Below are 23,944 nucleotides of genomic sequence, written 5' to 3' on the forward strand. Positions count from 1 at the left end.
TACCTGGATAATACACCTCACACATTCTGTTATTAAAATAATTCAATATTGGACGTACCTTATCCTCTGGTTTCGGGTCTCCTGACTGGATTTTTCGCAAAATGCAGAGAGCATAAGATGAGCAAATATCTGTCTCTGCACACACTCATCGCTATTTCTATATTTTCGAACAGTGTGTCTTTCTTCGAGTAGTCTTGTTATTGGGCATATTTGACATTACCCAGGAAGACTAGTATTTCTCCTATACTTACAGGTTTCCAATTACTAATCCTAGAGCCCTCTTTTGTATTTTCGCTCAAAAATTAATAGCGTACGTTACCGTTCATTTCATCAACTATGAGCTGTAGTATGTCATCTGTAACCTGTAGCCTAAAGAAACCCATTGGCGTATTGCCAGCAGGATTTACCTGCAAACTGCTATTGTGAATGGATGATACTGCATCCCATGTGGTTCTTCATGCCAAGTCGCACCTGGTTTGCTTACTTCTGCGAGCACGGGTCCTTTATCGTCAACGATTTCCTCATCATCATCATCCGTATTGTCCGATTCCGAACTGTCACGAAAAATATTCGACAGTTCTGTTTCCATACTGTCATCATTATGGTATGTTTCTGCAGTCTCCAAATTCCAGCCACTCTCCTCTGGTTTGTCCCCTCTGAACTCAACATCACTATATTCTAACACACTCAGTTAACTCATGGTCAGTATATTATTCACTCTTCCTACTCTTTTTTGGATTAGGAGGCCCTGGTGTTGGTTGATTCTCCGCAATTGCAAACAATGCACAATACAGACGACTAAAGACGAGAACACACAACTGCAGACACGAAAACGTTACATGATATTTCATTGGTTACTTGTACTAACACGAGTGCACAGCCAAACTGAGTACTCAGCTAGCGAACATACAGCTTATAAGCGTTACCCGTACTGGCGTATCGATCGCAGAAATGCTTATAAGCACACAAGGGTGTGTTGATCCCGGAAATTGCACTGGCGTTTTGATTGCGGAAATGCTAATAAGCGTCAGCCACAGTGAATGTGTTAATCAAAATTTAAGCGGTGACTGGTTTCAAACCTGGGATCAAGGATGTTTTGATTATTAATCAAAGACCTACCCCTAGACCACGAGTGCAGTTAATTATTGACCATATTAACCCCGTATAAAGAAGTGGCAAAAAATGAAAAATAACAGATCAGAGATAGTTAAAAAGGAGGAAACTGAAAACTGTTGCCATTGGGTGTGTTTTTAAAGGAAACTAAAAAGAGCTGTGCATAATTTTAGTTATTAGAGTTCAGCTGCTTTCTATGGGAAGTTAACACATTTATGTGGTCAAATTTAGCTCACTGCAAACAGACAGGTACAGTGAGGTTTTTATTATTGGGGGGGGGGGGGGGCTGAAAAAAAGTGTGTCTGAAAAATATTTGGTTTTGTGCTGTTGCTTTTTATGATGGGTAGATTCCCAGAGAAGTGAGGTGTCTGATATTACCTGCTCTCATTACTTCCATATAGGTTTCTTGTTTGTTATGGATATATTTGCTTTAAAAAACCCACCGCTGTGTAATATATCGAAAGTTCTACAGAAAATCCCCAGACACATCTATTATGATTCTGACAGCTTAATTAGTAGATACTTGATGTCTGAATATTGGTGTATGCTATTGTATCAAATTGTTAGTTTTGTAATCTACCTCACATTCTCACTACATATCTTTTTTTTTTTTTTATGTTGTCTTATGTTTAAGTATGTCTTGTTTGTGGTTTCATTTTTATAGTTCTAGCTTTTGTCCCTGATATGCCATCAGTATGCATGCATAGCAGCTTCTGGAGATGCCTAATGTAGCGTTGCTCCTGCTTCTGTTGTTTCCCCTTAGCACTGGGGAACATGTATGTATTTGGCTTCCTCCTTGCATATGAAGTCTATTTTTAATGTGACCTTGTATGTCGGCTGTGAATTTTCAAGTTTCCAAGAAGTGTATAGCTTCATATATATATAGTTACAACATTTGCTATTAGCAGGAAATGTTAGTAGTGTTATTGGATGTGGGATGATGTTCTTTTATGTGACATACGTTTAACAGAAGTCTTTGATATTTTGTCATTATATAATGCTGGGTGGGAAGTATGGGATAGGAAGTGTTTGCAACTGGCTGACCAGGTGGTTTATGGCAGCTATTAGGCTGATAAGAATATTCAATTTACAGTTTTCTTGAGATCTCATAGTTTAGTTTTCTCTTACATTATTCTTCATTATTTGCATTTGTCTGAAAATAACTGTTTTCTCTTCAACTAGTTTTGAGTTTTAACATGAATGGCACTACATTCAACATATTGTATATAATTAATAAATCAGTGACTTTCATCATTTGCTTATTTGTTTAATTATGTAATGAAATCTTATATCAGCATAGTATTGTTCTTTAACATTTTTAGTTGAATTTTTATAATTACTCGCAAAGACAAGAAGTAAATTTTGTATTTGGTACCTTTGACAATTTTATGTTACACTTAATGATAAGAAAAAAGAGATTGCCACAAATAAAACGTTCATAGAACAATTCTTCTTACTTTATTTCTGATACAATATATTTGAAAAAATAACAGCTTGTACTTTGTTTTCACAGTAAAAAATATGATTCTTAGTAACTTATTTATATTAGATGGTCATCATGGTGAAATTTTATGCCTGTTATATATCATTTGTCACAGCAACATTAGTACAATGACTTCACTGGAGACTGAATTACCATTAGTCACATAGCTTGAAGTGTGTGACAATGCACCCAAGCTGTAAGGCCTTGTCCTTTTGGTGATATTGCTCAACGTATGTTTTCCTGGATACTGTGGGATAGTGAGCTGCAGTCCCATCAGCAAAAATGAATTTTCAAGGCAATTCCTCTAATCAATGAGTTATTCTGTGATGTGGGAACCAGAGTTCCAGTTATTTGCTGATACTTACACAAAGTTTAATAAACCCATGTGCAAGGAGCAGATGTCACAGATAATGGAAGACAGGCACAAGACAGGTGGGAGAAAATACTTCTAGCTATCAAACGAAAATAAGATTTTCAAAAACATATATTGGGAAAAATAATATTTATTTCATGCCAGCTACAAATAGGATGCATGCAAAAAAGTAAGTAGTTTCATTAGACCAAAAGCAAATCCCATATTAATTAGCACACAATACTGTGATATTGTAACCCACTAAACAACAAGCACAAGTACATAAATAAAAAGCATTTTCAAAAAATGTCAACAACAGTTTATAAAAGCTGCTTAGGTAAGATCAACAATAGTTTATAGCTACAAGACGAACTCTCTTTCTTGTATCATAATTTTTTAACAAATAAAATACAGATTTATTAGCATCTTATATTGCTTGACTATAAACCACAATTAGTTTACCACATAACTTAAAATGGTGGAAGACCAAACCATTCAGGTCTAAACTCTTCCAAGGACTTGAGAACAATAGTTGCATCTTGCTTCATATCATCATTAACTTGCTCATCTGGTGTCATAACAACTTGCATGCCAGCAGCTCGCGCAGCTTTTACTCCATTTGGTGCATCTTCAAACACGAGACACTAAAACGAGGAAATGAAGTTCAATTTCTTTTCATAAAAAATTTCAAAATCAATTGAGTGTCTGAAGAATGACAAGGAATGTCCAACACAGCACTTTTAATACATACACCGTATAGGAAAATGAAATCTTCAGAAGCTACAACAACAATGAGGCAGTCTACAGCAGTTTTGAAAAAATTGCTGTGAGAAAAGGCAACAGGTTCTAAATATATAATGTTACAGCTCTTCCTGCCACAATGAAGGTGCAGTACGGAGGAAGATCTGCGTGTGTAAATGGCATTACAGGATTGACAGAGAAGAGTTACATACTTCTCTCATGTGTCACTTCACCACCACATCCACAATACAGGCTGACGGGCCAAAAAGACTCTGTGGTGTTCTCTTCTGCAATAGACCAACAATTATCAGGGCACAATTACACTTGGAAACATTTCCCATTGTTAAAATATTATAAATAAACTGTGATTTACCAGCTCAGACACTTAACAAGTATATATTCTAGTCCCACTTGACACACTAAGTGTTTCTTTTTGTAGAAAGAATACAATTTCAGTAAATTTGTAACAGGCCAGTCTCCTGTGCATATGTTTCTTTTCTTTCTTTTATAGCGTCTGTGTAAGGAAGAAAAATCTCACACAATGTCTAGTTGCTCAATGAAATGTAATAAAAAAATGTATTGTGTGACACCATAGTGGAAAATTATCGATGGTCAGCATTGTTGAAATGGCCTGTCACTAAAACAGTTAAAAGTACAAAAAAATTTCTCTTTCTTTTTTCTAAGAATGCGTCTTCACTCACTTTTGTTTAGTCTTTCGTAGGGGGTCTGTTGTTGTGAACAGACATGCTATGTAAGATGGTTTAAAATTCATTGTTTGCTGGCTTAAAGTCATTAAATGTGATATCTATTTAAAACTTCTGTAATTATATCTACATATTCCTAGTGCAGATAAATACTTTACTTTCACTATTGTGTGCCCTAAGATTAAGAGCCCATAATTTTAACGTAACTTGTGTTCATTTCATGCAAGAAACATTATGAATGATCCAGTCATTTGTTTCCAAACAACAATGCTGCCAGTCTTTGCTCGTGTCAGACATCGACCTCAGTTGCAATAATTAGATGGTACACTATCCTAAAATGATGTGTTATCCTCCCGTGAAGTTACAAATGTTAAGAAAAATAAAGTAATATAATAGAGGGAAACATTCCACGTGAGAAAAATATATCTAAAAACAAAGATGATGTGACTTACCAAACGAAAGCACTGGCAGGTCGATAGACACACAAACAAACACAAACATACAAACAAAATTCAAGCTTTCACAACAAACTGTTGCCTCATCAGGAAAGAGGGAAGGAGAGGGAAAGACGAAAGGATGTAGGTTTTAAGGGAGAGGGTAAGGAGTCATTCCAATCCCGGGAGTGGAAAGACTTACCTTAGGGGGAAAAAAGGACGGGTATACACTCGCACACACACACATATCCATCCACACATATACAGACACAAGCAGACCAAAGAGATAACATGCCAACACTCAACTTTATTCGACTGCAGCAGAGGCAAATAGAGGATCTCAACCTCTCATATGAATCATGTAAATTACAGAGAAATCACAGAATAACTTCTGTTCTGTTACAGACCTTTATAAGCAAGCCACTTGAGCATATGCCAGTATCCACCAAAACTGACATTAACCACTCTGCTACATACAAAGTAATATCATGAGTCGTACATTATTTCACAGTTTATTGGCAGTTACAAGAATATGAATATGAAGGCCCAATGTTAGTGGGTTCCCCAAGAATTCAGTCAAAGTGCTATTCTTTTTTGTTCTAATATGTAGATTTTCATTATTAAACACAACAAATACTGAAAGAACTATTCATGTTCTGTACAAGGTGTACTGATGAAGTTTGAGCTATTCAACACTAAAAATTAATATTTTCAAGAGAAAAAGCTTTTACTGGTAGTTTTAGTTACCTGCAAACCAACTGATTTCACTTTTCCACCTATTCACTACTCACTTCAAAGCACTTTTCACAATGTTGCACGAGTTTCTTCAACCCTGCATGCATATAAGTTCTCTGTCTGGGAAATGGACCAACTGAAAAAGGAATCCTCATTTCCACATCATCTTCAAAGTGAGAGGTGCAAGAAGTAAGAAAGAGTTTTGCATTATATGGTGAGTGATTGAAAAGATCCTAACAGAAAAGCTCAATCTTATCCTTGGTGTGGGCAGTGGTGTTTGGACATACACTGTCATCGAACGAGAGTATCCCAGAGGACAATTTGCCACACTGTCGAATCTGGATAGCATGTCTCCGTTACAACATTATTTTGCATTACACATCAATGTTACAGGAAATCTTTCAAAAGAATGCTCTTTTCATCCCGGAAAACAGTGGGCATCATTTTTCAACGAGAGTAAGGTGAATAACTGCCTTTTTCTTGGTTTTGGCCAAGTTGAATGGTACCACTTCATTGACACTTGTTTTGATTGTGAGCTTATGTAGGATATCCATGTCCCATGACATGTAACAATGTGGGAAAACAAATTATCTTCATCTCATCAACGGCAGTCCAAAGTGCTTGTCCAATTTTCATTCTCCGCTTTTCCCTTTGGTAAGATTTTCAGTCCTTACCTTATACACAATTTGCAACAATGGTGTATATAATGGTACATTCAGCATGTGAAAGTTCATCAGACAGCACATTGATCATCAATTGTCCATCAGATCACAGATACCGATCCACTTGTTGCACAATTTCATCAGTCTGGATACTGGGTTTGCTACTCTGCTTCTAATCATGAAAAATTTTATGGCCACTTTTTTAAAAGTCTTAACATAATTGCCTAATCTTTCCTTCTTTCCTTCGCTAAGTACCATAGCCACAAAAATTACTAAGTAATATCAGTCACGATCTTAGTTTAACAATTTCATTTACATTTCGTCAATAGTTGAAACACATTTGTAATTTACAAATTCCTCTTTTGCTATTATTTCACTGCCAGCCGGTGTGGCTGAGAGGTTCTAGGCACTTCAGTCTGGAACCGCATGACGCTACGGTCGCAGGTTCGAATCCTGCCTCGGGCTTGGATGTGTGTGATGTCCTTAGGTTAGTCAGGTTTAAGTAGTTCTAAGTTCTAGGGGACTGATGACCTCAGATGTTAAGTCCCATAGTGCTCAGAGCCATTTTTTTTTTTATTTCACTGCTATGTTTATTTGCAGTTCTTCCATCCCTGTATTGTCTATTTTTTTATGATACCTGTTTACAGACAAGTAATATCTTTTACTGTGCCTAGTACTTTCCTTGCATTATTGTAATCTCTACTTCTATGATCCCCCCATATTATTTATCATAATACTGGCCTCCATTCTTTCTTAAACTGTGTATCTTTCTACTTCTCAGTCTTCTACTGTGTTCTCTCTAGTCTGTGAGTCCTTTCTAATTTACAGAAAATTTTCATTCCTTACTTCTCCACTTCATACATTTAATGACTCTCACCAATCACATACATGTCTGGTAACACAGTTCTAATCTTTTTGAATGACGATACCAGTCCAGTGGCATTATTGTGACCACCACTTATGTTCGAAGTCAACATGCAACAACCACTCTCATACAGCTGGTGACAGCACTAACAGTGGAGGGAACATAAAGCGTGTTGAGGGGAAGCGAAAAAACAGTGCAGTTGTTGTTGCAATGTGGAAACAGAGTAATTTATCTGACATTCAAAAGGGCATGATTATTGGCTTTTCAGCAAAGGGCGGAAGTGTTTCCAAAGTGGCTTAGTTTTTAAAGTGCTCATGTGCTGCCATCGTTAAGGTATACCATGCATGACAAAATGGCACTATTCAAAACTGTGGTGCACCATGGGCCACAGATGACACAGGTGAACAATGACAGCAGAGATGGTTATGAACGAATAGACATGCAACTGTTGAGCAATCAACCCCCTTCCACCACCCCCAGATGAACCATGAGGCTACCAACATTGCCTCCTCAATGACTGTTCAATCAATGTTGCTGCATATATGTTTCCACAGCAGGCACCTGGCGCAATGTATGAACACAAGTATGCATCTATCCTTGGGGGACCACGCCCATCCCACATGCAGTTTGTTTTCCCTCAGCATGATGACATCTACCAGCAGGACAATGCAATGTATCACACAGTTGATAGTGTACATGCATGATTTAAAGAATGCCAGGATGCATTTGCTGTACTCCCTTGGCCACCAAACTCCCCTGATTTAAATCCAATTGAGAATCTGTGGGACTACCTCAATTGGGCTGTTCACACGATGGATCCTCAACCAAGAAACCTAGGGCAGCTGGCCACAGCATGGGTTGGCAAGGCTCCATATCCGTGTCAGTATCTTCCAGAACCTCAGTGACTCTCTTCCTGCACATCTCGCAGCATTCCATGCCACAAAATGTGGTTACTTAGGCTTCTGACAGATGTTCACATTAATGTGACTGGACTTTTATTTACACAATTGATGACATTTATTTGAAAATAGCCTATAGTGAAAATTGCAGTAGAAAGTTTGAATTCAATAAAATAAAGTGCACCCAATGGTGACAATGTTGACACTTCAAACTTTTAACACCACTTTCATTACTTGAGAGGGCTCCATGAAAAACAAGTGATTGTAGGATAATGAAACTTTGTGGAAACATTTTTAAGGACATGCAGAAGAGAAATAATAAACAAACCATTGCAAGAAACACATTTTAATTTCCACACCAGAGAGAGTTGTGTACTAATGTTCACTTTCCATGTTACAAAGATGCTCAATTTGATGACTATCTGCATCCACGACAGTCTGAAACTGCATTAGAGAAACCATTTCATGATTGATGAAGTCTTCTCGGGTTATCAGTTAAGTCAAGGTGTCATTCTGTGGCAAGGTTGCAACAAGTTTCCTACTTGTCATCTCCAGGCGAAGTGTCAGGTTTGAGTCCTGTCTGGTTCTTTATAGCCACTGGACTGCCAGCTCTTCTGCCTCATTGTGTCCACAGCACCAATCATGCACCTCCGGAAGGGGTGTTTCGGGCCACGGTGGAGGCAGTTGTGGCTGGTGGTGGTGAGGGCTTCCCCGTGTGCTGGTGGTGCGGGTGTCACATCCTGGTGGGTCCTATCCATTCCGCCCACCGCCTTCACCGGTTTTGCACTGGAGCGTTCTTGTTGTATTTTTGTTATTGTTGTGTCCCTTACGGTGCTAAGTTGAAAATTACTATCTTAGTTGACAAGGTTATCGTGGACTCTTATCTCCACAGCCTCTTTAAAGATTGAATCCCAGAACCTGTTCACCCTGCACAGCAGCTTTGTTTGTTCGAAATCAAGCATAGGGTTTTCCTTGAGACTGTGTTCCACCACTGCAGTTTTCTGTGTTTGGCCTAGGCAAATGCCCCTTATGTGTTCTGAGCAGTGCTGTGATATACATCGCTGTGTCTGGCCGATGTACTTATTGCCCCATTTGTGGCTGATGCTATAGACTCCACGTGTCTGTATTCCTAGTTTATCCTCCACTGAGCCCAGCATATATTCTTGGTTTTGGCTGATGAGTCAAAGATGGTTTTAATGTTGCTGTTTTCAAATATCCTGGCAATCTTTCCCATGGGAGGCCCAGCATAAGAAGGAACGCCAAGTGCTTAATGTCTTCTTCACACCATCATCTCTCTTCTTCTTGCTCGGTTGGAAAGCGTGTCTTACCTGCTTCTCAGAAAAGCCATTCTCACTAAAGGTTTCTCTCAAGTACTGCAGTTCAGCAGGTAGACTCTCCTTGTCACATGTGCCTTGTACTCTGCACATCAAGGTGGTGAGCACGGATTTGCATTGTGCTGCATGGTGGCAGCTACTGGTGTTACGGTAGGTGTGTGTCTTCTTCCTGTGAACAGAATGACCTAATGTGTTGTCAGTCTTCTTCTTTATCATGATGTTGACGAAAGGCAGACATCCATTTTCTTCACCTCCATGGTGAAGTTAATATTATCATGTATGCCATTGAGGTGGTTAAGAAATTCTTGTAAATTTTCTTTGCCATGCAGCCAAATGACAAACGTGTTGTCCACATAGGAGAAGGACACCTTCAGTTTCAGGCGCGCCATTTCGAGAGATGTTTCTTTGAAGTGTTCCATGTACAGGATTGTGATACATGGCACCAGGGGGGAACCCATGGCCACTCCATCTATCTGTTGGTAGAATTTATCACCATTGCAAGTATGTGTAGTGAGTGTGTGGCATAGCAGTTCCCCACATCATCATATTAGCACTGGCACCTAATAGTAAGTCAAGACACTAACACTCCTAAGAATGTAAATCCTGCAGAACAGTCCGAACATCATTCCTACAAAGTTGGGTACTCCTACAGTAAACAGCTTTCCACTGACTCTGCCTCAAGTACAGAAAGTCTAATTATAACCACCCTGTATGTTAGAGAGCTACCAGCATTATTTTCTTGCAGACTCTGTTGCATCAGCTTTGGCTCCTTATCCTACTTTCTCTTCAGATTTCAAAGCAATAAGCTCTGATACTGAATATGAAACACTTAAAATGAACAAAAAGATTTCACACAGGTTGTTCATACTTTTATTTATAATTTATGTTGGCACTGAAGTTGTCACTACTGATGTGTTCACGGAGCTAATGTATTTTGGGCATTACACTTTTGCACACTACAATATAATTTATTTTAAAATTAAGTAATCAAAGTTGTCCCACACACTGAAAGATGAAAATTATCAACAATTTGTTACCTTTTCTGGGTCCGGATTGTCATCAAATCTTGAAGCACAGACAAGGAATATATCTGGAGCTGGCTTTCCGTGCTCAACTTCAGGATCTGTACTTGCACACACAATGTGGTGGAATAAACTCATCAGTGGTTTATGATGACTTGTTTTAATTTTCACACTTTCTGCTCCACTGCTGGTTGCAACTGCTATTGGTATGCCACGTTCATGCAGATGATGTATCAGTTTATCCACTCCTGAAACCAAACTTTGTCAGATACCAGTTGATAGGTGACATTGTTCATAGACTTGAGACCAAAGTTAATATTACAATTTTTAATATATATATTAATTTCTATGTATTAATCTCTGAGCATGTCCAAATTTCCACCCACAATTAAAAACTAAAATCTGTAAAAAATTATAGCCTACTCTGTACCTCGCATTAAATTTACTATACAAGGAGTGTCCAAACACATTTTAAGAAAAATAAATAATTGTAACGGCAGAACTGTACAGCTGTAGTGGACAGTGGGAGAGCCGCCGCGCTATGCACTTATCATGCGGAATGCTGACGGGAAATGCAATCTGAGTCGTGCGCCGTGGCGTGTACACAGCCACCAGCTACGGAGAACAATCTGAGACCGGCCAGTTGCGAAGATGTATCACTCTCAACACAGTGATGATGGGTTACCAGACGCGCGTAACGCATTGTCGCACCGTCTTTATTAATAAATGGTAAAACTAAGTTTTCCGTGTTCCACATTCTGCACTACTCGGAACTACTGCCCACGCATCCCATCCTAACAGCAAATGGAAGTAATAACATTTTACTCGGCCATCCAAAAGACCCCGTTAGAAAAGTGGTGCCAGGTGTGGGATTATTTTCGGAAAACCTACAGTCCTGAAGAGCGCAGCGATGTGTAAACTTAACATCAGAGCATCTTCATGAAAACACAGCAAGCAGCAGTAGCCAAGGACATCGTCCGACAACACGGGGACATCCAGCGCTGGAATTCAGGTTAGTCTACTCATATTGGCTTAAAACGAAAGAAAGTGATGGATTTTAAATTTTTCTGTACTGAGTGACCGGTATAGACTGCATTCAAAATGGTAGATGCAAACGTGAGTAACACGGTCGATCTCCAAACCATTATAGAAGAACTACGAACAGAGATTCAACAATTAAAAGCAGATAAAAGTGAGCATAGCCTTCTTTGTAAGTATTCATTAACTATTACATATAGCCAGCTTAACCAGAGAATAAAATACAAACAAGCAAGTTAGTTTCACATGAGAAGATTAAAAGTGAGAATGCACCTAAAAACTAAAATGGAATAGAAATTGATAGAATTATTGAGCAAAACGTCAGACATCATAACACTGATTATACAGTCCAGACATGAACAGTTCCCCGGTGGTAAGAAGACCTGAAGATAGAATGACAGAGTGAACTTTGAATAATTCCTCACCACCTAGAAAAACTACAAAAACTGAATGTATCTATAGTAACAGTGTAATCATAACAATTAGTTATGTACCTTGACACACTTTAGTTGGCACGATTCAGTCACCAGCCATTCCCTCCCTTATTCTGTAGTGCATTTTTGTTTATTTAATTTAAGTGCAGTCCCCCTGACATTGCAACATAAATACAGGATGAATCGCATACAACTTGCACTGCAAATGTTGTGGAAATGGTAGGTCTATCGATGTGTAGTTTTCACAGAAAGGTTTGGTAGTCAGGGGCTCGTATTGTTAGCCAACAAACAGAATGTAATAATATTTAGAAAATGTATTTTTTTGCAAACTTACCCTCTTTTAAATGGAACAATGCCTATTGGCACTAACAAATTAAAAATAGGGTAAATTAGAACTGCAGTGTGGTTTGTTGCAGGATTCCACTGTGAGTCATTTACGAGATGTGGTATTTTGAAAAGTTCCTTCACTGACACTCGTACAATACCCCTGGTAGCACACACTAAAGTACAACACAAATGCATACATCTACATAAATATTCCACAAGTCACCATACGGTATGTGGTGGAGGGTACACTGTACCACTATTAGTCATTTCTTTGCTGTCCCACTTGCAACTAGAGCTTTGGAAAAACGACTGCCTATATGCCCCCGTGTGAGCCCTAATTTCTCGTATCTTATCTTCGTGGTCATTACATGCATTGTATGTTAGTGACAGTAGAATCATTTGACAGTCAGTTTCAAATGCTCGTTCCCCAAATTTTCTCAATAGTGTTCCTCAAAAAGAGCATCACCTTCCCTGCAGGCATTCCCATTTGCATTTCTGAAGCATATCTGTCACACTTACGTGTTGTTCAAACCCACCTGTAACAATCTAGCAGCCCGCCTCTGAGCTGATTCAATGCCTTCTTTCAATCTGACCTGGTATGGATCCCACTCATGTAGTACTCAAGAAAAGGTCACGCCAGCATCCTAGATGTGATCTCCTTTACAGATGAACCACTCTTTCCTAAAATTCTCCCTATAAACAGAAACTGACCATTCACCTTCCCCACCACAGTTCCCACATGCTCATTCCATTTCATATCACTTTAGTCTTTACACCCAGATATTTAAATGACTTGGCTGTGTCAAACAGGACACTAGTAACACTGTATCTGAATGTTGCAGGTTTGTTCTTCCTACTCATCTGAATTAACTTAGATTTCTCATGTTTAGAGCTAGCTGCCATTCATCACACCAACCAGAAATTTTGTCTACATTGTCTTTTATGTTCCTACAGTCACTCAACTTTGACATCTTACCGTACACCACAGCATTATCAGGAAACAACCGCACATTGTTGCCCAGCCCCATCCACTAAATCATTTATGTATATAGAGGAGAACAGCAGTAGTCCTGAAACTTCCTGGCAGATTAAAACTGTGTGCCAGACCGAGACTCGAACTTGGGACCTCTGCCTTTCATATCAGCGCACACTCTGCTGCAGAGTGAAAATCTCATTCTGGAAACATCCCCCAAGCTGTGGCTAAGCCATGTTTCCGCATTATCCTTTCTTTCAGGAGTGCTAGTACTGTACGGTTTGCAGGAGAGCTTCTGTAAAGTTTGGAAGGTAGGAGACGAGGTACTTGTGGAATTGAAGCTGTGAGGACAGGGTGAGAGTCGTGCTTGGGTAGCTCAATTGGTAGAGCACTTGCCCGCAAAAGGCAAAGGTCCCGAGTTCGAGTCTCGGTCTGGCACACAGTTTTAATCTGCCAGGAAGTTTCATATCAGCGCATACTCCGCTGTAGAGTGAAAATTTCATTCTAGAGCAGTAGTCCTATCACATTTCCCTGGGGCACTCCTGATGATACCCTCGTCTCTGATGAACACTCGCCATTGAGGGCAACATACTGTGTTCTATTACTCAAGAAGTCTTTGAGCCACTCACATATCAATGAACTTATTCCATATGCTTGTACCTTTGTAAACAGCCTCCTGCAATGGGGTACCATGTCAAATGCCTTCTGGAAATCTAGAAATATGGCATCTGCTTGTTGTCCTTCGTCCATAGCTCACAGTATATCATGTTAGCAAAGGGCAAGCGGCTTCCTAAAACCATGCTGATCCATGGACATCAGCTTCTCAGTCTCAAGAAATTTTATTATATTGAGACTGAGAATATGTTCTTCAAGGATTCTGCAGCAAATGGAAGTTAGAGGTATCAGGCTGTAATTTTACAGGTCCATTCTTTTACCCTTCTTACATACTGGAGTCACCTGTACTTTTTTCCAGTCAGTTGGGAAAGTGTGTAAATACCCAGATCATGCATAATAGTTGGAGGTGACTTTAACCTATCTAGTATAGACTGGGATGTCTATGGATTCATTGCATGGGGCTACAGACAGACAACCATGGGTGAGAGATTCACGATAAATGCAAGCTAGGTTAGGGGCCAGAGCCGTAGAGTACTCTACAAAAACAGAATTGGAAATTCATCCAGACCTGGTGATTTATTTGATTTAGATCTTTCAGTTGTTTCTCTATGCCAGGGATGCTTATTTCTATGTTGTTCATACAAGAGTCTGATGGTCAAATGATGATATGTTTGTACAATTCTCCTGTGTGAATGATTTCTTGAATGCAAAATTAATAACTTTGGCTTTCATTTTGCTGTCTTCAATTGCCGCGCCAGACTGGTGAATAAGGAATTGAATGGAAGCCTTAGACCTCCTTAGTGATCTTAAATAGGACCAGTATTTTCTCGGTTTTTCTGCCAGATCTTTTGCCAGGGTGTGAAGGTGATAGTTGTTGTATGCTTTGTGTACAAATCTTTGCACAGTTGCATGAATCTCTACTAACCTTTGCTTGTCATCATTTGTGCATTCTCTTTTGAACCAAGAGTGCAACAGCCTCTGATTCCTCAGTATCTTCCAAATTTCATTATTGAATCATGGAGGATCTTTTCTATCCATTATTCACTTACTAGGCACATAACTCTCTAAACCATGATTTACAGTCTGCTTAAACTTTGCCCAAAATTCCACTACGTTCATCTTCCTGGAACTAAGTGATGTCTGTTCACTGTGTAAGTGAGATGCTAACGACTGCTTATCTGCTCTATCTGGCAGAAACACTCTCCTAGTCTTCTTGACTGGTTTATTACCTTCCATAATTACAGTTGCTATAATGACATCGTGGTAGCTAATCTCCATTTCAATACTGACATTGTTAATAAGGTCCAACCTATTTGTAGCTACAAGGTCTAAGGTATTTCCATTGCATGTAGGCTGCCAAGCTAGCTGCTCAAGACAGTTTTTAGAAAACTGTGTTGAAAAGTATTTCGCATGGCTGTCTATCTGTACCCCCATGCAATTAATCCATAGACATCCCAGTCTATACTAAGTAGGTTAAAGTCGCCTCCAACTACTATGGCATGATCTGGATATGCTACTGACCATAGTTTTCTTCAAATGATTCTAGAACTGTCACAGTGGAACCGAGTGGCCAGTAAAAATATCCAACAATTAACATTGTTTCACCTACACCTGTTATACACAACCATATAACTTCAATGTCACACCCAACTTCAACCTCAATAGAGACAATATTTTTGTCAACTATAATGAAACCCCCGTCCCTCCTATCGCCCCTAATCTCTCTTAGCAATATACATTCCACAACTCATTAAATGTCACAGAGCTTTCCACTTTGGGTTTCAGCCAGCTCTCCATCCCAAAAATAATTTGAGTGTGAGAGCTTTCCTGGAATGCAGTAAATCTGGTAAATAACTTTATTATGAATATTTTGACAGTTTATTGATGAAACACTATTTATGTGGATTCTGACCAGTAATGAGACAACTGATCATCACAAATTGTGTTCGAAACAACTCCTGGCAACGGCCCAACATGTTTCAAGTCTGGTAGTGAATGACTTCAGCACACTTGCTGGTATTTCAGTGGAGATATCTGAGCATACTACAATAATACATTGTTGCATATCATTGGGTGTAGTTGGTATGTCCTTGTAGGCAGCGTCTTTCAGCTTTCCCGATGGAAATAAGTCTACAGGCGTCAAATCTGAGGAGCAGGCCAGCCAAGGTACAGGTCCTCTGCGTCCAATCCAATGATTTGGAAACAATTCATGAAGACAGGCTGTAATACTTCTTACACTACGGGTTAGACAGCCACCATGTTGGTACCACAGGTTCCTTCTAGCCAGCAGACAAACATCTTCTAGCATCCATGGGTGATGGTCTGTTGGGAGGCTGCGAGACCTGTGTATGTTCAGTGTTCCATCTATGATACAGGGCCTATGAGCTGATGGTTCACTATCCCACACCACACATTTACATTCCATGGATGTTGACATTCCACCTGACAAAGCCAACAGGGATTGTGAAAAGACCAATAGTGTGTGCTTCAGCAGTTTACCTGGCCATGATTGGTAAATGTGGCTTCATCACTAACAAGACACACAACATATCTGGAGTATCCTGTCTCAATGCCTTTGTGCAGAAGTTAACATGATTCTAATATTCATTTTCATGCAGCTCTCGATGGAGCGAGATGTGATAGGGTTAGAACCAATGTCAATGGGGAATGACAAGCCTGTCAGCTTTTTCTGCATTGCTAAATCCCATCATCCACTCACGACTCGCTGCTTGGACAGTCACACAAAAACTGACTAACAAGTCACAATGCACTCAAGGAAAATATTAGCACACTGTAAGCAAATATAACTACGCAAGTTGATTGGCACAAAAAGGAGTAGGTGTGGAAACTTTTCAAAATATGATATCTGTCAAGTAACTCTCACTAGAATCCTGCAACAAACACCACTGACATTATAATTTACCCTGCTTTTAGTTTGTTAATGTCATTAAGCAATGTTGCATTTAAAAAAAGTGTATGTAGTTTCTAAGTATTACTAGAATCTGTTCATTGGCTAACAGTAGGAGCTCCTGACTACCGATCCATTAGGTGAAAATTGTACATCAATAGCATTTTCCATTTCCATATCTGCAACACAAGTTTTAGGTGATTCACCCTGTATATTATGTGTCACTTGCTACTGCCCATGTGGTACAAGTTATAACAAACATTATTAAAAATATGTTTCTCACATGTTAATATTGCAGTCAACAGAAGACATGGGCACATAAAATTTAAGTTGCCACAAATGATGTACCATCTTTCAAACAAAAAGAAAGGGAGCATACAGAGAAAAATGGGGGAATTCGAATACAAAACTCACCACACTTGCTAATTATAATATGATCACATATTATACAGAGTTTGCAGCTTACTGCATGTTAAGTCCAAAAGTTAGCAAAAGGAGTTGTTAACACAGACATGCAAGTCAAACTAAGTTTACACGATGGTAATGAGTGGAAAATACCATTCCCCATATATCAAGAGATATGCACTTGTGGCATCTGATTTAATTTCATAAAGTCAGACACTGTGCAGTGTATAATGAGTTATGTCCTATAGCTAGCAGTTTGCACTATGGTGGAAGAACAGTCTACTGGGAACAGTGTGTTACTCTTTCTGTTCAGATCTGACACATTATACCCTGTAATGTCAACATATTCTGAAAAAAGTGGATTACTACACTCTACAGAGATGATGCATTGAGCTGGCTGCAGGCACAACAAAAAGCCTGTTACATATTGAGCTTTTGACCAAAGCCTTCTTCAGAAAGGTAAGTGCACACACATTCACACAAGCAAGCACACCTCATGCACATACGACTGCTATCTCCAGCTGCTCTGGCCACATAAAATGATAAGGGTAGTCTGAATAGTCCCTTATGATGAGACTACAGGAAATGTACTCTGGCAGGTGAATTACTGCAACAGAAGAATACATTACATCACTGGGTCATTAGACTTAATTAAATTGATCAGAATAATAAATAAAAATAAAAATTGTGGATTTAGGCAAGTTCATGTGAAATACCATATTGAGTACAAAGGGCTGAAAACAGATACCTGCAATTCATGGTTTTAAAGATATTTTGTGACACTGGTAGATTTGTAGAAAGGGTAATTAAAAGAAAAAAATAGATGAATCAGCAATGGTTCAACATAACTGTGGAAGGTCTCCTCAGAGAGAAATAAAATAGCAGAAGAAATAAAAGGAGCTGTCTGTAAGTTTATAACTAAAAATCCCTGAATATGAAAGCTGTTTTTCCAAAAGATACTGCGAAAAAAAGGTTTTTATCACTACACTTGACAATAACAGTGTTGTATGAAACATACTCTAAAGGTTTTGCGAAGAAACAGCTCCTGTATCATTGGCTATTCTGTGGTGAATTCCCTGTGATGAAACTATCAAGACATTGATATTTGTTTTTTTACAAATTAAACCACTTCACAAAGACAAAAGGTGCACTAAAGAAATAATTTGACATGCATCACAATCTTGCCGATACCATTTTCTAATCAAAGATGAAAGATAAGGAACTGTCAAAAGCCGATGGACAGAGAGAGACAAAAACATTTAATTTGTAGCAGTTTGTACCAATATCTTTGTACAGATTTCAAGTGGTTTTCTATGAGCAACTATTGACTTATAATCTCACTATTAAGATAGTGGATAAATATTCTGCTTTCTGAGGAAGGATGCCTGACAGCAAGAGGAGTTAATGAGACAGAAATGTATTTGTTTCAGATCAACACAAAGTAACTGAAATATGATGTGATGTCTGCAATCATGTATTTAAACACATGTGATGGAAAAAACATGAACACTCATGTTGCTGTAATGTGCCTGATGGCATAGCAGAACTTGTTACTGAAAGAAACTGGTCATCATTTTTTTACTGCTAGGATACATGTACGTGGAGTGAAATGCACGACATAGCTTGATCAAAAGAAGAAGGAAAAATATTTGATTCTATGGTTCTATTGAATATCTCCATGGCTTATCACAGCTCATTCCGAAATGTCATAAAAACAAGACATTCACTGTTACGTAACTGACTTAACAAAGCTCGCTATATTATGAAAAATTTTTAAAAATTTAGTTACAGTAATGCAGTGTAGACAGGAACAGTCACGCTTTCAGTTGGAGAAATGGTTATAAATTTACTCAAGATGACTGTGGAATCAGCAAAATAACAGCTGGTAATTATGTACCAGTTAAGATTTTGAAGTGGGAAAGTTGAGAATATGCCTCTCAAAGAACACTGACCCGCATTGGATCTCGCAAGAAAGGAAGTCATATTTATTGGTTATCATTTTGCCGTTAAATTAAGTTTTGTCATCTAGCTTAAACTGCATGGCTTTTAAGCAGCTAGCTGCTTGCTTCAGTGGTTCATGGGAGTTGCATCACATAATGATGTGAAAGCTGCACAATGTTTCAATGAAACAGTTGCTCATAATCTTCATTTGCTATCTGATGCGTTGCTGCAGTAGCTTGCCAATATATTTGCGGGATCACTAGAAAATCACCGGTGCCATGGGGTAGGGCTGTAACATCGTCAATCATAGAGGACACCAACATCCAGAATCCCCAGCCAAAGAAATAGGCCACAGTTTTCACATGCATGATGTGGGGAAAGTGCGCAAGCAAACTGCGGCCCAGCGTGTGCCCTGGCGGCATATTGGTGCATGCGTGCTATGCTGTGACTTGCAGCTGCACTTTTCCCACATTGTGCAAGCGAATGTCGTGGCCCATTTGTCTGGCATGGAGCTCTGTATGTTGATGTCCCCTATGTTTTGCCTGTGACGACGTTATAGCCCCACCCCCTCGCAACTTCACTTTTCTAGTGAGCCACTGAATATATGGGTGAGCCACTGCAGGAACACATCAGTAAGCACCTGAAGATGATGATCGGCTACCTCATTCAAATACTGTGCTGCTTTCACAACATTATCTGACATGATGGCCATGAACCACAGAAGCAGTTATTATATCAGGGGAGTCCCAAACAGCACAGCTAGCTGCTTCTTGGTACATGTTGCAGCATTATATGCAATATTTTTTAATAGTGGGTAATAGTAATCATTATTTTTACTGTTTTATATTTTTCTGTAACTTGTATGCAGAGAAAATGAACAAAAAATATAAACTAAATCAAAGTGAAACTGACAACATTGAGACTGATCATATGAAGTAGTAATTTTACTAGTTGGATGAATTTTATCTTTATAATTCCATTTACAATGTTCTTTCAAAACTGAATTCTGATAAATAAATCCTGTTGTTATCAGCGCTGCACTTATGATTCCACAACAACCAAGGAATTGTTTATTGTACTTGCTGCCCAGCCTACTATCCTGCATGTCATCGTGGCATACTATGGGGGTCAACAATGCTCAGACATGTAGTAACTGGAGCCACAAGTGACCACTGGCATCGAGCAATGTTGTGGACCAGCATACAGCATCATCAGCCCAGTGAGGTGAATGAAACCAGAGTGTCTCCGATGGTTTTCCCTTCAAATAGCGTGCAGTGGCATGCAAATCAAACTGGAGGACTGTGTTCAAGGTGACATTTGTGAAGGTTAACAAGGGCATAGATGTGAACTTGGACAGAGTGGATACACAGGGAACTTATACCAGCATGCATCCTGTCACACACAGGCAATTTAATTTGCTAGGTCACAGTGCTCCCTGTACACAGTTATCCCCTGCAGCATTCTTCACACATAGATGATACAGAAATTATGCCAGACAGTGCAACAAGTGCATATGGTTCACACTTTGGCGGAGAAAGTAAATTGAGTTACAGTATTGCTAAAATTAAGTGTGTCTGTGTTTATCCAATTGTGTTCATCCTATTGTTTGTCTTTGTGCATTAGGTAAAGGCTTTGCAGTGAATGATCCAAGGACACAAATGGTTACCACTCAGATAGATAAGATAGCTCAACTCAGAATGGATAATACAAACCAGCATAAGCAGTCAGATGCTGTTAAAGAGGCCATAGACTTATCTTGTTTATCTGTACCCAACCTAAATGGAACAACTGCTAGCTTAGTTGATCCATTTTTAGGCAATACAGGAGAAGATGTATTAGCACTTGCAGATAACCTGTGGCCAGCTGCAAAGATGGGTTTTTAGACAGACAAGCAATTGTTGCAAATGGCCTAGTTACATTTAAAAAGAGATGTGAAACCCTATGTACCATGAGGACCTGAGAAATGTTCAGTCATTTGATGTACTTAGGAGAGATTTAGTATAGTGGTATGGAAGACAAATAGCTGTGGGTACTACTGTGAGCAGTTAAATAGTGTCTCACAGAAGCAAACCTCCAGAGTTTCTTGGACAGAATATGAAAACTCAGTGTTAATATGTATGAGTCAACAGACAGTGATAATGCAAATAAGGTCCTTCTGCAGGAAGCAGAGTAGATGGTGTTAGAAGCATGTTTATGGAGACTGTCACCCACTGTGGCACGAAGAGTACACGCAGAAATTCCAAAGGACTTCACATGCAGCTTTGGAAGAAAGAGATGTGATAACTCAGTTCTGTGACAGGAGAAATTTTTTTTCCACTGACATCAAATGCTACTGTTGTGGATGTCCAGACAACATATGAAGAGGCTATTTTCGACCAGTGTAAGAAGAGTGGGAAAGGTGGACACTGAGAATGGGGCAAAGGGCACTAACAGTAAATTTTAATGCTACAGAAACATGTGCAGATGTGGAATGTTGCTCGACTGGTACAGTGGATTATAGGGAACATAAACTTCTGATATATGCAGGTGTGCATGTGTCTGTGGCAAGTCTGGACCTCACAGCAAACTGGTGGTAAAACCCTCCATGATACAGGTTATCCGTAATTGTGGATAATGACTAGCATTTGCTGGGTTTGACAGTATTAAGTTTTCAGGTGGGAGCAAAGCAATTCTGGGGAAATATGGAAGCTTTGCCTCATGTATGTGCTGGGTATTACGTGATTCTTTGTTTACGTTTCCCATGTAAGCATCACATTAAAATTGACATTGTATGGTAGAACTGGGCGAACACCATTCCCTCTTGGGAAAACTGTTGTTAGTGACATACTGCCACAAGGTTCATCTCTTGTGAAGAGTTAACCAGTTAAGCTGTGAGCATCAGCACTAAGGATCAGTTCACATGATTAAGTACTGCAAGGCACGCAGAAAAGTCTGTGTGTTGTAATATATCATGTGCTTTCTGTTTTAAAATGTATTTAAAATATGTACCAATATTAGAGAAGGAAAGTTGCTACTCACCATATAGCGGAGATGCTGAGTCGCAGATAGCACAACAAAAAGATTCACACAATTACAGCTTTCAGACATTAAGGCCTTTGTCAACAACACACACACACACACACACACACACACACACACACACACACACACAAACGCAACTCGCACACACGACTGCAGTCTCAGGCAACTGAAACCACACTGCGAGCAGCAACACCGGTGCATGATGTGAGTGGCAACCAAGTGGGGGTAAGGAGGAGGCTGGGGGTGGGGGGAGGGGGGGAGGGATAGTATGGTGGGGGTGGCGGACAGTGAAGTGCTGCAGTTTAGACAGAGGGCAGGAAAGTGGTGGGGCAGAGGGGGGAGGGTTGGAAGTACCGGAAAGGAGAGAAATAAAATGAAATAAAAGACTGGGTGTGGTGGTCAAATGACTGCTGTGTAGTGCTGGGAACAGGGAGTGGGGTTGGATGGGTGAGAACAGTGATTAACAAAGGTTGAGGCCAGGAGGATTATGGGAACATAGGATGTATTGCAGGGAAAGTTCCCACCTGCACAATTCGGAAAAGCTGGTGTTGGTGGGAAGGATCCATATGGCACAGGCTGTGAAGCTGTCATGGAAATGAGGGATATCATGTTTGGCAGCGTGTTCAGCAACAGGGTGGTCCACATGTTTCTTGGCCACAGTTTGTCAGTGGCCATTCATGCGAACAGACAGCTTGCTGGTTCTCATGTCTACATAGAATGCAGCACGGTGGTTGCAGCTTAGCTTGTAAATCGCATGACTGGTTTCAAGGTAGCCCTGCCTTTGATGGGATAGGTGATTTAAGTGATCTGTCTGGAGTAGGTGGTTGTAGGAGGACGTATTGGACAGGTCTTGCTCTCTAGATCTATTACAGGGGTATGAGCCTTGAGGTAAGGGATTGGGAACAGGGGTTGTGTAAAGCTGGATGAGTATATTGTGTAGGTTCGGTGCACAGCAGAACACCACTGTAGGAGGAGTGGGAAGGATAGTGGGCTCCTTTCAAGGCACGACGAGAGGTAATCTAAACCCTGGCAGAGAATGTAATTCAGTTGCTCCAGTCCTGGATGGTGCTGAGTTACGAGGGGAATGCTCCTCTTGGGCCGGACTGTGAGATTTCGGGAGATGTGGGAGACTGGAAAGATAAGGCACGGCAGATTTGTTTTTGTACAAGGTTGGGAGGATAATTATGGTGAGTGAAAGCTACAGTGAGACCCTCGGTGTATACCGAGGGGGACTGCTCGTCACTGCAGATGTGACTACCATGGGTGGCTAGGCTGTATGGAAGGGACTTCTTGGTATGGAATGAGTGGCATCTGTTAAAGTGGTATTGCTGGTGATTAGTAAAGGTGCTGATGAAGCCATCTCCAAGGTGGAGGTCAACATCTAGGAAGGTGGCTTGTTGGGTTGAGTAGGACCAGGTGAAGCAAATTGGGGAGAAGTTGTTGAGGTTCTAGAGGAATGTGGATAGGGTGTCTTCACCTTTGATCCAGATAGCAAAGATGTCATCAATGAATCTGAACCAGGTGAGGGGTTAGGGATTCTGGGGTTTTTGGAAGGATTCCTCTAGATGGCCCATGAATAGGTTGGCATAGGATCGTGCCACGAGGGTGCGCACAACCGTACCTTGGGTTTGTTTGTAGGTAAGCCTTCAAAGGAGAAGTAATTGAGGGTGAGGATATAGTTGGTCATGGCGACTAGGAAGGAGGCTGTTGGTTTGGAATCTGTAGAGTGTTTGGAAGGGTAGTGTTCAATAGCAGTAAGGCCATTGGCATTAGGAATGTTAGTGTACAGGGAGGTGGCATCAACAGTGACAAACAGGGCACCGTATGGTAAAGGGACACAAACTGTGGAGAGTCAGTGGAGGAAATGGTTGGTATCTTTTTTATAGGAGGGTAGGTTCCGGGTAATAGGTTAAAGGTGTTGGTCTACGAGAGCAGAGA

At 39.9% G+C, this 23,944-nt stretch overlaps 1 protein-coding gene across 2 annotated transcripts in view; it reads right to left on the reverse strand.

The window, feature by feature from the left end:
* Window positions 1–2,597: 2,597 nt before the first annotated feature.
* Window positions 2,598–23,944, reverse strand: part of LOC126236687 (pseudouridine-5'-phosphatase-like) — a 112,552-nt gene continuing 91,205 nt past the window's right edge. Inside the window, exons 3-5 of one of the 2 annotated variants that reach the window (XM_049946178.1) lie at window positions 10,360–10,592; window positions 3,411–3,592; window positions 2,598–3,048 (exon numbers count right to left, since the gene is read on the reverse strand). In XM_049946178.1, the coding sequence (XP_049802135.1) occupies window positions 3,419–3,592; window positions 10,360–10,592 (407 nt within the window). In that variant the 3' untranslated portion in view covers window positions 2,598–3,048; window positions 3,411–3,418. Of the gene's footprint in view, window positions 3,049–3,081; window positions 3,593–10,359; window positions 10,593–23,944 lie in introns of those variants that run through there. The other variant, XM_049946177.1, reaches the window with a different exon arrangement.

The sequence above is a fragment of the Schistocerca nitens genome, chromosome 2 (assembly GCF_023898315.1).
Source record: "Schistocerca nitens isolate TAMUIC-IGC-003100 chromosome 2, iqSchNite1.1, whole genome shotgun sequence".
Taxonomy (NCBI): domain Eukaryota; kingdom Metazoa; phylum Arthropoda; class Insecta; order Orthoptera; family Acrididae; genus Schistocerca; species Schistocerca nitens.